The sequence below is a fragment of the Lineus longissimus genome, chromosome 3 (genome assembly GCF_910592395.1).
Source record: "Lineus longissimus chromosome 3, tnLinLong1.2, whole genome shotgun sequence".
Lineage (NCBI taxonomy): Eukaryota > Metazoa > Nemertea > Pilidiophora > Heteronemertea > Lineidae > Lineus > Lineus longissimus.
Genome location: NC_088310.1, coordinates 25,586,867 through 25,604,358, shown reverse-complemented (window position 1 = coordinate 25,604,358; position 17,492 = coordinate 25,586,867). Strand labels below are relative to the sequence as shown.

At 38.7% G+C, this 17,492-nt stretch overlaps 1 protein-coding gene across 6 annotated transcripts in view; it reads left to right on the top strand.

The window, feature by feature from the left end:
- Positions 1–283: 283 nt before the first annotated feature.
- The window catches only part of LOC135484373 (homeobox protein Meis1-like), a 184,251-nt gene continuing 167,042 nt past the window's right edge, over positions 284–17,492 (top strand). For 5 of the 6 annotated variants that reach the window (XM_064765769.1, XM_064765767.1, XM_064765768.1 and 2 more), the window contains exons 1-6: positions 284–487; positions 629–885; positions 1,452–1,605; positions 3,608–3,658; positions 5,383–5,433; positions 12,648–12,818. In XM_064765769.1, coding sequence (XP_064621839.1) covers positions 476–487; positions 629–885; positions 1,452–1,605; positions 3,608–3,658; positions 5,383–5,433; positions 12,648–12,818 — 696 coding nt within the window. In that variant the 5' untranslated portion in view covers positions 284–475. The remainder of the gene's footprint in view (positions 488–628; positions 886–1,451; positions 1,606–3,607; positions 3,659–5,382; positions 5,434–12,647; positions 12,819–17,492) is intronic. The other variant, XM_064765765.1, reaches the window with a different exon arrangement.

Genomic DNA, 17,492 nt, shown 5'->3' with positions numbered 1-17,492 from the left:
AGGGAGCAGCCGTTTTAGTCAAGTCAACCAAGCGCATTTTTGATCGCATTTCCTTAAAATACATACACAAATAAGCCATGAGAAGTCTTATAGCGCAAATCTAGGGCCAAAACCGCATTATTCGCCCAAATGATTCGACGCTAGTGCGGCGCTTTTCATGTTCAATAGGCGGGAAATTCTATGTGGTGTTAGCGTATAGCGCAAGGTGCGCTGTCAGATGATTGGCTAAACTAACGCCTCCCCCTTGATTGACAGATTTAGTGGCCCGAGCCACGAGCCCGACAGTTTTACTTGTTAAGTCGGGTTATGTTGATGGTTGTACGTTGAAGATGCATTCAGTTTGACAATTTTGTGTCTTTTGACGGGAGCTTCGTTTATTTCCACCTTGGATTGTATATACTTGATATCATTTTTGTGGACATTTGTGGTAGTTTTGGATTACGCATATACGCGCGTGGAAGGGAGCGGTATTTGTATGGCGCAACGGGTATGTACCATGTTCTGATCGCGCGCTGGAGCGCTCTTCAAATCACCGATAGAAATTTATGAGTGCTTGGATGTTCTATTAATATTATTTATGGCCATAAAATACGGCAGTGTCCTTGTTCATTAAATATGTTCTTTTCAGTACGAGAATGAGCTACCCCATTACGGGCCAAATGCGATGGACGGACATACGGCGATGTACGACGCGCATCTAAGCAGCCACAGAAACATGCCTTCACATCTCGGACCGGGCCATACCACCAATCTGAGCCACGGGCCTACGTTACCACATCACCAGTACCCCCCTTACTCATCACCGTCAAATAACAGTATGCCAGGGGTAATGAATTCGTCGCAACCGGATAGTCAATTAAAACGGGACAAAGACTCCATCTACGGGTAAGTACTGCATTTTACTACGTTGTTATCGCCCGTTATCAAACGCTTGCATGCGGTGTGCGCAATATCAAATTTCATCAAATCGGTTTAGAACGATGCTGGACAACTTTTGAGATTTGGGTCATAAGCGTATTTGTAGCTCGGGTTATGTCACCGCTCTGACCACATGTGCATGCGGTAGGCCTCCGTATACCATGTTAACGCGCCAAGCGCGGCGCGGCTAAAAGTCTGCTCACGTGGCCGGGAAGCTGTTGGTCACAAATTGAACTTGACAGTTGGGTAATGATGCTGACTGACAGGGCTTGTTGGGGGATGTTGATGGTCTTGATCATCATACAAGAGGCATGACAGCGTCCACCACAAATAACACATCATTCATTGATGGAAAATAGAATTTTTAAGGCAGAAAACCAATGATCATATATAGAACTAAGTTTTATTTAAAAACACAGCTGCTACCATTTCAGATGAACTGTTTGTAAAATAGATGTGAACAGGAAATGCATCAATTTTATTGAATATTAATGCAAAATATTTATGGGATTTTGATATATTATGTTTTTCAGGCACCCCCTGTTCCCCCTCCTCGCACTCATATTTGAGAAATGCGAGTTAGCAACCTGTACGCCGAGGGAGCCTGGAGTAGCAGGCGGGGATGTGTGCTCGTCAGAGTCTTTCAACGAAGATATTGCCGTCTTTTCAAAGCAGGTAGGCGAGCAGGTAGGCCCACTGACCCCCACAATCCTTCAGACCACAGTGAATAAGTATTGTCCCTACACAAACACCCCCCAAGCACAATCCCCTTGCCATTCAGAAAATCTTGGACCCTTTTATCCCCACTAAGGGACCCATGCTGTTCTGGTGCACCACACATTTTCTCCAATGGTCTATTTAAACAAATTAGGGTGTACTTGAGTCATCTGTGTGAGTAAAAACCGGGTAGAAATGGGTTGAGATGACCTGATTTATTGTCTCACCTTATGTAATTATGAGCATCATTGTCAGCCATCATTATTTTATAATCAAATCCACTACTCTGGCACAATGATCGCCCCATAATGGATATAAGAGGACCCAAGTCACTTATGGCATAACTGAATTTATCCTGATAACAGTCGCTGTCCCTAATGTCAGGTAGCATCCTGCACATAGGGATGCTGATCCTGTTTCACTGGGGTTGCACGCAATTTCTGAAGTTCACCTAACATGCAATGTACAACAATGCTTTTACACTGTGATCTGACTGATGGAACATTCGATTATTAAATGAAAGCAAGAGTGTATCGGTGGGGTCATCTAGCACCGCATTCAAGACATGGAACACATTGAGACAAGTTTGCAACAAGATATAAAGGTATGGCAAGAAATATAAAGGTTTTAAAGAACTCACTGGCGTGAGAAAAATGTTTTTTTTGGTAAGTGAATTTGTTTGAAAATGTCATTTAAAATTATTTGAAGAGAGTGGTGCATTTGACACTCACAGCATTGTCCGGTGACTTTTCAATACGTACAAAAGTTGTATGGAGGTAAAATCACTGCTTTGATAAAAGAAATGCAAGAAATTGAAAGAAAAGTTTTCTTCCAAAGAATCTGTGTGAATATTCATAATTTTCCTCCTGTCAAATATAGTTATTATGGAGACAAATTCAAATATCTTGAAAGATTTTCTTCAAGTACATGACAATGCTTATCCATGTAATAATTTTTTGAATGATGTTACCCAAGCTGCTTTTGCACCAATGCAGTCCTAAATTTCTTTGGAAACTGCAGGGATGTGATATTTCAAGTTTTTGAAAGATTTTTGTCATTTCTCCTCTTGAAATATGTTTGTGACAGCAGAAATTTAAAAAATCTATGCCTTAGCTCTCTAAACTTTGCATTTTTGGAAATCAGACCAAAAAATTATTATAATCATTTTGAAGCCATATTTTACTCAGCAGCTAAGGGGCAGTCAGAAGGACAACTTTTTCCCATGAAATTGTCTTTTCTGTTGTTTTGCCATGAGCATCAGGAAAGAAATTCTTTGTATTCAACTGAATTGGTTCCCTAATTTCTCATACTCAATATGTTTTCATTGGGTGAAAAATCAAGTATGAAAAGCAGAAAAAATTGGTTTTAAGTACTGACAACGATGAAAGTTTCATGAGCATTTCACGTTCAAACTTGAATTTTAAAAGTCTGAACATTCATACTGACTAGTGCATTAACCATTAAATTTCAGCGGCAAACACTGTATTCAGTCTATCACCAATTCAGAATTAGCAAATTTCATGGTTTACAGTATCTTTGGCCAGTGTGTACAATATTTGAAAATGTGTAGGCCATTTCCAACATTTAATTCTGATAACAGCGGCTGTCTGGTGAGATATGATAACCGTTTGTGTATACATTGTCAGGGGGTGATTTATGACCCTTTATACGCTCTATAAACAATATGGCACAATTTCTAGTGCATGCGAACATTTATCAAACTTAATATATTCAGCTGACTGGATAATGTAAAGTTTAGACACCCCGTACTCATTGAGGGCATTACATACACATTATCAATGTAAACTTCAAAATATAGACCTTTATTAAACTTCCATCTGAAATTTGGAATTTAGTTTCAAAAGTTGTTGAATTATACACTATCTTGATGAAATAAGTCATATATTTTTCCTGCCTTACATGTATTTACCATCATTTTCAGGACAAAATAATTCTTTTCTCTATATTTCAGGCCCGTGCTGAAAAACAGTTTTTCTCTGCAAACCACGAATTAGATAGTTTGGTAGGCAATTTTTATATTCATAGGTTTGCAATCCAAACAAATCGACAGATCCATCTTCTAAAATCATGCCGTTCAAAAAATTTGAAAAAATAACATGAAAAAAGACTATTGTGGCATGCATTTATTCATGTGAAGCAGTTTTTGGACCATCTTTTCATGCCGAACTATTTCGTGATCACTGAATAGTGAATATCCAGCTCGGTTTTGACTTCTCGACTGGTTGATTCTATTTCAGTTTATGCACATCATGAATGTACAATCATGAGCTATCGGGCAATTCATAATTGTATAGGTATGCGTACAATATGAAATTGTCTACAATTGGCCTCGTAGTCTCTATAGAAATTCATGCTGCGCACATGAATATATGAATACTCTCGCAGTTAATTCAAGATAGAGAGACTATATGTATTTGATAGCGCCTATCATATCGGGTCCAGTAAATTGGTATCAGCGAGTATCGCTTGAAACCTTTAGATGCACTGTTGAACTACACTATTGCAATGTGTAACCATGTTGGCTTTATCTTGTACACATGCAAGAAGATTGGTACACTCTTTTATAAGTTCCAATTTAAAAGCCATCCCTGTGAATCCCTGGCTTTAATTTGGTTATATTAACAGCGGAATGAGTGAGCTATTAGGTACGGAGTGCTGGCTGAGAGGGGGGCAAGTTCATTGAGTTTTCTAATACTTCCTCATCTTGCCACTTACAACTCAAGCTGTTTCTACATCTGTCTTCAGTAGCTGTGGCTACTGTTGCAATTCCCTGATCATATTCGAGCCATAAACACAGCGCAGCATGGGGACGCCGGGGTCAGGACGATAGCGGATAAAATCTGGTCTGGCACACCGGTGTATCTACACATTCTGTGGCTGTAGCATGCACTGGAGATAACACAAGTTGAAGATAAGACTGCTCGCTGTGTTGTTGCTCTCTTGAAAGTGTTGGAATGTTATGAGAATGCTTTATTTGAGTGGCTTGGTATATTAGCCAATACTGAAATGAAATCTGGAATGTTGTTTGCAGCAAATAGCATAATTTTATATATATTCATGTATATATTCTTGGAACAATGAGTCTTCAGAGGTAACTGCTGTCGTGTAGGCCCTAACTGTTTTTCATTACTGTTTGGTTTTACCACTTGAAAAAAAAAATCGATGTTTTGAAAAACTTCTTAATATCAAATCCAAAGTTGCCTTATCTTGACGTATCTGATTCTCTCCACTGTCTCAAACCTCTTGAGCACTGTTGCAAAAGTCACGGATATGGCCCGAGTGGCGATATCCCTATTCCCTTTGAACAAACCCTCAGAAAGTTGTTACAAGATCGTCAACTATCCGATTCCTCATGAGTGGAAGTGGATGAATCCTTAAAGATGACAAAAGCTTTCCAGATTTGCGGCTTCCCATTATTTCAGCATATCATCATATTACGCCACGTGCCTTTAACCAAACAAAATTTCGCACGCGCAAATTGCCTAAAATAGTAAGAATGCGATTCGTGTACATTTCCATTTAGACATTAGCGGTGGAAAATGGATTATAAACTGGGAGAAAATGTGAAGAGGAAAGAGCTCTTTGCCTAGTAACATCTCAGTGAATTAGACTAATCCCATTAATGTCTCTTACAATGGACATCAAACTCCGTCACCGCACTGCTTACCATAGCACACTCCTCTTCATGTACTTTTAACGCCATGTGTCTCAAACTCTACGTTTCAGATGATCCAAGCCATACAAGTTTTAAGATTCCATCTCTTGGAACTAGAAAAGGTAGGTCCTTGTCCTTGCAAGCAATTATTTTGACTTATGGAGAAAGGGAAAATCTGTAAAACTGATATTATTTGAAAGAAAATTTCAGATTTGGAAGGATGGATTTGTGGTCACAAATCTTTGGGAGTGTATGCTTTTTAAGTCAGATGGGTTGAATTGCATAACAGAAATTTGTGGTTTGGTTCTGTCAGACTAGAGGTTTTGATTGATTTTCGTTTCTCTTTTCCAAATTTTTTCTGAGAAGGTGTCTGGAAGTCATTTTCTGGTCTTTCACAGAGTTGAGACAGGACGGCAGTCGATCCGGTCAGATACGACCTGTCAGGATTTGATTCCAATCAATGTTAACACAGTTGGACCGTTATCATCTGTCTATATGATTTCTGTATAATGTCCTTTATTGACTCTGCCTATCTTATCATAAAGTCTACTTTGAGTGTGAAAACGATTTGAACTTCTAGAGTCCACCACTTGGAATGATCAAACAGGAAAATGGGCCATGGTTCGCAGTGTAAGATTGAAAAAAATAGTCAGATTTGATAATTTTAGATTAAACTTCTGGATAAATGTAATTGTATATTCTCAAATGCAAAAAGATAAAATAATGTTCCAAGGGGCATAGAACTTACATTTGCTCAGGATGTTTTTAAAAGAGTAAAAAGCTGTCCCAATGTTTAAAAAACTTATTTTCTGGTGCAAAATGCTCATTAACTTTTTGCTATGTTGATAGGACGTTAGAATTTGACTTTTCTTTTAATCAACAAAAAACGTTTTTTAGGCTATGTATACTGATTCCATAATATCAGGTTACCCATTCCTATTCTCAGTCATGCATTGCTAGTTGACCTTTAACCCTCAGCTGCTGTGGTGCAGCTTGATGTTTTTGCCCATCCGTAGCGGCAAACAGTGCTGAACTTCTCCAAAAACTTGCCAAATTAAGTTTCCCCCTCCCTCAAACTTCCAGAAAAACGGTTAAATAATTACTGAAATTTCACTGGGAGGCAAGAGTTAAAAACACCATTTTAATTTCTAAATACATTAGCTTTTGAATCAACTAAAATGCATGTAATGGGCATGCAGTAAAAGCTTTTCTCTCCATTTTAACATTTTGTTTAAAAATTTTATAGAAAGCATCTTGTTTAATTGTTTCATTTGAGAAGTCAATCTAATTCATTTTCAATTTCCTGTGAGAGTTAACTACTTGGTAATTGGTTTATTGTCACCAGCATCGTATGCCTCTCTGCACTTTTTGGTTAACGTGACTCGTTGGTGTCGCCTCATCTCGGATCATAACAGACGCCCCGAGATTGTGGCTTCTTCTATTGTTGTGCACCAACATCCTAATAGGCAAAAGCAACCGTTAATAATGCCTTTTAAAAGGATTAGTGGCCCAAGCAATCTTTTTATTAACCCCTACTGTGTGTTTTGAAATCATGATAAAAAATCTTTTGTAGATTTGTAAGCAATCTTGGATGTTTAATGTTTTGATATTATTTGTATTATTAAGACGGTAGCATAACTATGGGAAAACTTATTGATTGAGCTTTTTTCAAGTCTGGATGCCAACAACTATTGAGACACGTTGAATTAGGGGGCATGTATCTGACCTGGGGTCATGTACCACCTATTTTTGGGGGAAAAAATCCATGCAGTTTTCTGTTGTATATATATAGCCATTCAAGGTTTAAGAAAAATTTGCGTATCACGGCTTTACCCCCTTTTTGACCTACCTGTATGAAGATATATGGCCCTGTTGCCCTAATGCGCTGCATTTTCTTAAAAATCCAAGGAATATACATTTTGCTATTTAGCATGACCTTGGCCATACCAATGTGAAATATTGATGTAAATCAAAATTAGAAATTGTCTGGGTATTTATATGGCCACATCATAGGTCTGTACGTACACTGACCCAGATTGCCTGCATATAACCCTAAATCATGCATTCCCATGAAAGGTTATACCAAATTTGCATAAATGTTGGCAATAAATTTTGTCCCAGACGGCTAAATTGTCATTTTGTTCAAAGAGGGGGGAATCGTTTGTCACAGCTTGAAGGCAGTTGATTGTCATATCAGGTCAATCCTCAGGCTCGGAAAATATTATACTGTGCTTCTCATCTGTTACTTCGAAGATGCGATAATTATGCTGTGTGTAATTTTGAAATTAGAATAATGCACAAACGTTGTTCATCTGCATAAAAATTTTGATCTTGAAATGTTCCACATTGTTATCTTGTGGTTTTCGGTGCCCCCTGGTTCAGTTCGATGCCCCAACAAGTTGCTTATAGTTGTTTAACAGCTCTGCTTCTCATCCCATCCACCATGGTATTGGCTGCGTAAACTCGTACATTCGGATCACACATAAACTGTGGTGATTGACACAAGTAATATACGGCTAAATGATGGATCTTTTCTCTGTTTTCCTCCCGTAATGGCCGACAGTCAGATTGCTTCCATGAATGAAAACATAATTTGTTATGGCTCGTCATCTGTGGTTGCACACATTTGCCAATTGCAGATTTTACGTGGATTTCTTGGCATGCTCGTATGTCAAAATAAGCATTTTGATGATTTCTGGGCATGCATGCTATAATTGGGCCTTAGACAAATTGTTGTGGATTTCGTCCCAAAATGTAGGCTCAGACCATTTTGATAATTGGACTCTCTGTTCGTAGTGCAAGCAGGGTTGAGATGTACACACATCAAAGAGACAGTGCAGTAAAGCATAGTATCCATTGGCAAGTGAGAAACCCTGATGAAATTTTGAAAAATTTCATTAGGTTGCCTTGACAGAGAAGCATTGGCCCGAGCTAATCTATTTTCAGCAATGAAGATTAATTCAGAATTTCGAATATCATATCCCCTTCCGTATCCGTCAATAAAATATACCATCATCCCTGATTAAAAAACGGGCCGCCTTTTATTTTATCCACCATCTTGGATTAAAAAGCAAATTTTGAGGCTTTGAGCGTGCGTCTTGCTGTGTTATTTGATTATGCTGCATTGTCTCGACCAGTAGGTCTGTCATCTCGTCGGTGATCAATCACTACGGCAAAGTCAGCCTAATGGACAATGATTTATAACATAGTATGCACTGAACTCTGTATATAGACGAAGAAGGAAATGGGAAGTCCGCTTCATTTATCAATTCACACAACTGTGAAAACTTCCACTGATTAAATGTAGGGATTTGTCAAGGTTTGGGGAAAACATTGGCAACAATACCAAAAAGGAGGGCTGTTTTCTTGAAGGTACAAACATCGGAAAGATTGAAGATGAGAAAAGCTCTAAAATTGTCTTGAGTTACAGAAATAGAATTGAAATGGTTGAAAATATAGGAAGATTATTGGTCTTAATGCTTATGGCAAGCAAATCTGGTATAAAAAACAATGAAATTCTCAGAAAGTTTTCAAGAAATGAACAAATCAAACTGTCATTGTCAAGGTTTGGTGCTCTTTGAATTGGTCATATTTGGCCACTCAGCCCAATTACTTTGAGCCTATTTTTTCTGTTCAGTAATTCATCCATATTGATAAACATGAGAAATAGCCTTGCACTTGTGAGTTAATCATCATTTTTGCTGAAAAATCACTTAGCTTTCTCATAATTTTTGCATTGGTCGCTAGCATCTCAACTGGTGATTGTTTTTGCGGCTTTCTTTGTTGAGGCATACCAGTTGTTTGTTTTTGATATTATTAATCATGTGAGGTTGATTTAGTGTCAAGAAAATATGACCAGCAGTTCCTGCAACCATATCCATCGTATTGACATTGTTTTAAGTTACAATAAATATTAGTTTACAGCGCAGTAATGGTTAAAGTCTGTTGAAATTTGTTTAAGTCTCTCTGGAATTATCTAGGCAAGTTTGCGGATTAGTAGTTCAAATATAGAAAATATAGAGGTAATAAAAAGGCAATGACTTGTTTAAATTAAATTGACTTCAGCCAAGTTGTAGGAAACCATCTCTACTAAGGACACTAATGTTGGGTCCAAGTTCGTTGTTTCCAGTCAGTTTGACTCTGCATAGTTTTCCTGCATCGGCAACCGCAAGGGGAAAATGCCCTTGTTGACTCAGTCCTCAAGGGTTAGAAAATATAACTTTTCTGCATCATTTTTTTCTGGTCGATATGAAATTATCACGAATATATCAAATCGCATACTTCTTATCAAAGTGTGACCAAGATTACGAATGGCCATTCCTCATGAATGGCTCAAAGATTTTCACTCTTCTTTTCCGTTTCTGACAATTTCCTACATGTGTGACTTTCCCTTGATCATGGCCACCCAACACTGCAGGGTCTGAAGGCTGAAAGAGTCAGAACAATTACCAGCCATGGGCCCTTTTATTCGCTTCGTCAGCTCCTATAGAAATTTTCCGACTTAGCAGAAACATTTGGTGGGTAGGAGATCGTGTACATGCTGCCATGGCTGCTTGCCATTGCCATGGTGATGTCATAAACACATGTCGGGCCGGCTTAGCGGATAGCGTCAAGTATGATATGAAGCATGTGACCCAAGGTTAGCTTGCGCTTCCAATATCATCAGAATGTGGTAAATTTTGCCGAGTCAAGTCTTAAAATCAAGTGCGTGAGTATTGCCGTCATTGTCCCCGATTTTTCCCAGGGTATAAAAAAAATTAAATCGAGGTTCTTGATTGGTGGGATTTTCTAGTTTTTGAAAGTTTTTTAGTTGTTTCTTCTACTCAATTTGCAAAATATCACTGGCTGGTTGTTTTTTTGTTGATGAAAATTACTGAGATTCCTGGGCTGCACTTTGGGAGAAGGGGTTAGGACAGGTGGCTCATATCATGCCTTTCATGCAAAATATCGGGTAACATACCTTTAATTGCCAAAATTTCAAGATAATCTTCCTATTTGTTTTAATATACGTCAACAGCATCTCTTTCTGTCAGTCATAGTCGCCAATTTTAGTGTCATGATCTCTTGAGTTCTACAAGCCATAAATACATCCAGCAATGACTTAGACAATAAAACACCAATTGGGGATTGTGAAGTGCCCGATCATACACCATCATCTGTTAATACCAGTCCGATTCGGACTTGCTTTCTTGCAATCTTGGCCATGAAAGTGAGTGTTTGATGGCCACTGGTTAGAACTGCTCGCTGGTCATAAATCTGGCCGATACAGGGAAGGCGAGTAATACTCCTGGCATAAAACACTGATTGTCTTTGTCGTAAAACCGTCTTTGATTAATGATCTATTTGGTAGCCAGGCATTGCTAAAAAATTGTTATCATTTAATATCTGTGCATATGACGTGGAAATAGGTGAGCTTTACCCTGTCTGAGGCAAATATCCACTTTCCCCAAGTCTACTGGATGTCATGGTCACTGGGGTTGGACTTGGAGTGATAAAAGTTGATTGGAAGTTTTCAGATTTGATACTTGCAGTGCTTGTATTAATTTGGTAAGGAAAAGGACTTTCATTGTTGACTTGCTGAAATCATACATGGTATGGTGATTATATGGACATCCATTGTTGAGTTGCTGAAGTCATAGCGATTCAATGGCCTTCCATTGTTGAGTTGCTGAAATCATACATGTTATAGTGATTATATGGACATCCATTGTTGAGTTGCTGAAGTCGTAGCGATTCAATGGCCTTCCATTGTTGACTTGCTGAAATTATACATGGTATGGTGATTATATGGACATCCATTGTTGAGTTGCTGAAGTCATAGCGATTCAATGGCCTTTCATTGTTGACTTGCTGAAATCATACATGGTATGGTGATTATATGGACATCCATTGTTGAGTTGCTGAAGTCATAGCGATTCAATGGCCTTCCATTGTTGAGTTGCTGAAATCATACATGTTATAGTGATTATATGGACATCCATTGTTGAGTTGCTGAAGTCATAGCGATTCAATGGCCTTCCATTGTTGAGTTGTTGAAATCATACATGTTATAGTGATTATATGGACATCCATTGTTGAGTTGCTGAAGTCATAGTGATTCAATGGCCTTCCATTGTTGAGTTGCTGAAATTATAGTGATTGAATCGACTTCCATCGTTGACTCTGCTGAAGTTATACCCGCATACTCATAGTGATGGACTTCCATTGTTGAGTTGAAATTATAATTAAATGGACTTCCATTGTTGACTTACTGAAAGCGAGTGTTATAGCTCCTAGAAATGTCATGAAATTAGCCAGGTCTCACTATTGCCTCTCCAAGCAGATCATGCACAACTATTTCTTGTTTGCACATTCTATGCTCGGAAGGTACCCCATGTTGCTGTTCTCCAGCAGTGAAGCTATGCCAATACTGCTACTTTGTCTCGTGTACACACTCAGCGGAGAAACACGAAACTTCTGAGATGTTTAGAAATTGCGCCTGCACTTAATTTTGAAAAAACACCGCCTAGTCTTTGGCAGAAGTGGTAATTATAACTTCTGAAATCTTATCTTCAGTCACTTATTCTGAACGGAAACTTCAAGTGTATTGCTTTACTATTCCTGGCCTGTTCTTCCTGCCAAGAGGCAACTCAAATTAATTCATTGTTTCATGTCTTTGTTTCCAATTTCTGGATGTCAAATTGGGCAAGATAGTCTTCCAAGTGTTTTGAAATAAACAGGCTGACTGTATTTGAGCTCATTATTTCTTGAGGACTTTATTCTGCCACTCTTGGTTCCTTTCATTGTTCATTCTAAAATAAGTATTTAGGAACACTTTCTATATCTTTTCAAGTTTTTTTTCTGACATATTTTCCCTTTCTTCATCTTATAGTTGTATTGATGAATATTGTATAATAATTCTTTCTTTCAAAATGGGTTTATTGCTCTTGCTACTGAACTAGTCTATTTGTGATTGCATTTTCACCCCAAGTCTTTTCCAAATGAACCATCCCAATGTTATGGGCAACATTCATATTTACAATCACACAGAACTATGAAGAAAGAACATCCTATCATTAATCTAGAACTTTTGAACTTTATTATCCTATCATACGTTGAAATGTACAATTGCACCTGAGGCACTTTTCAAGCTGGTACAGCAAGGCCAATTTCAACTTATTTTCGGAGTTGATAAAGCTGTACAGATTGTAATGAGAATGATAAGATCATGGTTCCTTTGACAGGACAGTAATAATGGTATTCAAAAAGAACATCACTTCAACTATTTTAGGCAGTATATGAGAATGTTCATTAGATATTTTTTCAATTTCTGACTTACCCTCTTTCCCTCTTTCAGGTTCATGAACTCTGTGACAATTTCTGTCATCGATATATTAGTTGTTTAAAAGGAAAAATGCCAATAGATCTTGTAATTGACGAACGGGAAGGAGGAATAAGTACGGGAAATAGCAAGACACCAAATAGTACGGACGGCACTGGTATGGACCCCCATAGCCCTCAGGACCAGGTGAGTGTTAGACTGATATTTCTCCTCAAAAAAGGCCTAATCTTAAAAAATAACTTGAAGAACTGAAAATCTTAATCCTGATCACTAATCCTGATCTTGAAATTTGGTAGTGACTTGTTTTCGATGATATTTTTATGGTAGGTATTCAAAGCATCGATACATCACATGTCATACAGACTTTGGTTTGACCTATATGCTATACATGTAGAATGTTTCAGGGTGAATTCCTAACCACCAAATAGCTAGACAGTGAGCACAATGGCCCCTGGCCATTTCATTAAACAGAAACACTTTCAATAACTCCCAACCCCTTTTCATTCATGAACCCCAGGAGCATTGGGTTTATTTCTCTTTTTGATCCCCTCCTCCACCTCTATTGAACGTGTTTGATGAGGTTTTTGCCTCAGGTTTTTGATCGATAATGGGTGGAGTCTAATCATCATGGTATTGGTCCTGATATCTTGTTGGTCGATGTTGAACAACCTGGTGTTGGTGATGTATGGATCGTGGCATTTCAATGGTTTTTTATGAATATTTGAGTCCATGATTCAGACCTAGTATATGATGCAGAATGGCAAAGGACTCTATGTCTGAACAAATCTAACATCATGCGGTGGGTTTTTAGGTTGTAACTAGTTTTGGTGGATGATGGAATGAAAAGGTGGAAGTTTTCTGCTTCTTCATCTCCATCATCATCATAGAATTCGTATCATAGTTGTGATTAAGCTGCAAACACAAGGGGAAGGTATATATGCATCCTCCCATAGGAGGCATTTGTATCATTCTAGAAATACTCTCGATATGAGTGCATCTAGAGACGGTAGAAAGGCCGGATGGAGCATGGAAAATGGGAAGGTTTTCATATCTCCGGTACCTCAGGTCTCTGGAGGTATAAACCCCTTCATATTCCTCCTTGTGACAGAAGTCACCCACGTTCACTGATACAAAATGGGTTAATGGTCGAAGGCTGACTTATAATCTTGATTCTTTCCCCTTTTCTCTGGTCAATGCATCTTTTGGCCAAATTGAGGTGCAGGCTTTGATTAAGCTGCTTATTCTGGTCACAACTGGACCGCTAATGACCGCCCTAATGACTTTCTATTTAACAAATTTCAATGCCATCTTCAAAAAGGGACTTCAGCAACAAAGGCGCGTGAAAAGTCGTCCATGAATTTGGTCTGCCTTCTTATTATAAGTTGCCAAGCTGACGGCCACGAATACATTAGTCTTGGATAAAATTGAGAGTCATCAGTCTTGGGGTCAGAAGTCAACTGTGGCATCTGATGGAGTGGGACTATGCTCAACAAAGGGAGGTCCCCAAAGTTTTTCTTTATTTATGATCTGTCAAAATATCTTACCAAATAAATTGATATTGTTCGTCTAAAGATAGGTTCAAGTCGATATGTCTTGCACACAGTTCTGTGTTGTGACAGAGGCATCAGAGGACAAGTCACTGCTTACTGTTCACCTACAATAGTTTGAGACATGTTATTTTGGGCATTTCATTCAGAACTTTTGGTCTTTTTACAGACTTTGCGTGTCCACTGCGTTAAACTAGTCGTGTAATTCAATTGGAGTGGTTAGATGTGCCGTGCAAGGTGAAGCATGTGAACTAGGCTGTTGTTGTCCTATTTCGACTTGGCCATTGTGCGGGCCAAGTCATCATTGAACTTGCCTGCAGAGATATTTACATGTAATGACTACCTTTGATAAAGGATGGTGAGTCCTTTTGTAGTCGATTCCAAAAGATTTTGCTTTGCTGGCCCCTATGTTCCAAAAGTTGGCAGAAAAAGGCAACCTCATGGCCTAGAGCGGTATTTTTGCAGTGGAGGAATTTTGCTGTGAGATTTCCTTCCACTGGAATCTCGTTTAGAAAAAGGTGACTATTCTAGTCTTGCCTTTTACGCTAAATGGCTCGGTATAAACTCCTGAAATAACAAGTGTACTATAATAACTATGATAACTTCTAAGTGGGTAGGTATTAAATATGGATGAGTCTTCCATGAGTAACTTGTGTGGGTCACTATTGCGCCAATAAACATTTGTCGAAAATCGTGAGAAAACGAGATGAGGTAATTGAAGTTATTACACCCCATGTTACTCCATTCACAAACGAACAACAATGTTTTACAATATCGGTGATTAAGCATTCAAGGTTCCGAAAGAATGCCTGACTAAGCTTAATTATACCTCTCTTAAAATAAGTCCTAGGGGAGTCAAATAGGTCCTTTGAACTTCTGGGCTTTTTTTCTGAATAGCTTGAATTTGTGCACAGCTCTCCTTTAATGCCTTTAAGCGGCAATAGGAGTTAAGACAATGTTGATCAGAGTATTGGGATTTGTCATGTTTTACAGCCTTTCCCTTGGTGATGTTGACCATTCTGTCTGTTCCATTGTTAAGACTAAAAAAACTATACATAAATGCCGTAAAACTGTACCTCTGTCCATGTTTTGGTTAGCATGAGATTAAGCTTATCGGGTTGTGGTAATGTTCTTGTAAACAGGCAGGAATCATGTCCCTTGTCGGAAATCTATAAAGGGTAGCTAATGGTTGTAATATACCGTAATTTTCGCCAAGTCAGACCACCCCCTAAGGATTCTCTAAAGACTATTTATTGTAAAAAATGAGTCTTTTATTAGTTTCTTGTTGTATTCTTAATGTTACATACAACCTGACATGTTTAGTATGAAGGATAAAAGTGAGCAAGTCCTTCAATGGCATTAGTGACCCAATGATATTATGCCTTCTGTACTTTCCCAGTCCACTCTTGGGCAGTTTTCTTTCGGGACACAATGGGAAATTATGTCTGTTGGTCGAGTTAGCATTGTTAAAAGTAATGGGAGTTGGAGGGCATCCAGGGGGTGGAGACTTCTTTTTAGGGATCAAGAGAAAAAAATGTGTTCAACAGTCGAAACATGTTTTAGCCATCTGGTCAATAAGTGTATGTTGAAAAAAAGAGGTCACTGAGAGTTTCAGTACAACTTAATAGAATTGATTTTGACTGGAGAATATCTGTGAGAACATTTAAAAAGCTTTAAATAATGCAGAACAACTTATTTGAGTGGCTGATAATAACATTATGTATCAGCAGGCTTGTACTGTCACGCTTTTCTGGCTGAGTAGGACATATGGCAACACTTTTCTCTCAGAATCCCGCACCCATTTCTCTAAAGTCGTGCACAGGGATTTGATTTCTGCCAAATCTCCGATGAAATAAGATACCTTAGTTCCATGTCGACTAAGCCATCCTCCTAGTTTGTAAAATGTGCCCAATTTTGGTCATCTATCATATATGGATAAAAATGCCCACCCTCAAGATTGCTCACTCTCAAGACTTCGCTTGATCCCTGCAGCAGAAGATGAGAAGTAGCTCATAAAAACTTCCCAGCCCAGTTGATCGCCTAGTGAGGGCTAATGCCCATGACATTGCATAGCCAATTGCTTCTTTGTATGCTGCCTAGCATAGCCTGAATCGTGCCACATTTTAAAATATTTAAAGGTAGCTAAATTGCTGTCATCAATTTTTGTCAGAGTATTGATGTCAGTGAGTCTTGGGTATTCCAAGGCGGTGTGGTGAGATGCTGGTCGGATCTCAGGTGTGGAAGATTTAGGAGGAATAGTTCCTCAAATTCGCCAGGTACTTAAGCGTGCCACGGTCTTGCAATTTTTTTCGCATGCAATAAAATGTTGCTAGTCTGCAGCTGTAATAAGAATCATTGGTCTTCAGCTGCTGTACATGTCCAAAGAGATATCCTCATTCTCACAAATCAATTTTTCCTGGTTTATTTCTAGATTGCCACACCCTTTTCAAATAGCAGTAGAACATTCTTTATGCATATGTGTTTGTGTAATACGTAATAAAAATCTCACATAAAAAGCCACATATTAAAATCATCTTGTACCTTAATTCAGTGTTAGCATAGAGAACACTCGCTGAATTTTTTGTAGCATGGAGCTTGGAGAGGATTTGCATACTGGAGTGATATGAGGAGTGATCCTTACCGATGCTGCATAGAGATGAGGTGTAACTGTGAACACTGTGGGAGGCAGGGCTCCCGTGGGATCCCTGAGCCCTCGGGATGTGATCACTTCAGGAGGAAGTGGTGAATCTATGGAAGGCTGGCTTGTGATCGTCTGATCTTATCTTATGTTTAATTCCCCTAGGACTCTATCACCTCCACGGACATTAGCGTTCTTTTGTAACAATTTAGTGGACACCCTTGTATACAGATTAGTGATTTGTGATGTTTAATTGCAGAGAAATGTCTCTTTCCCCTTTCTTAAGCCATGGTGTTTCTCAATTCTCAAAATTATGTCACGTTTGAACGATTTCTGTTAGGTCTCTCTGGACAATAAATGGTGACTTTGAGAGAGTAAACATTTTCTTGGGTGCGTTTATAAGGATGAACAGCCACTCCTATCCCGGCCATCTCTGGTACTCAATGGCAGTAGCCTCCTAATGGAGTCATTACACCAGCACCGCACTCAGTAATTTCTCCACCATATGGACTAATTCATTGAATATGAAGGCATTAATACGTTTGAATTAGAACTTTATGCAATCCACAGAATGAGAAATGACATTCATGGATGTAAAATTAGGCCGGAATGCGACGTTTGGGAGCACGATCTCGTCATCTTCTCACCCATCATGCAGCCTCGTCTCCCCGTGTT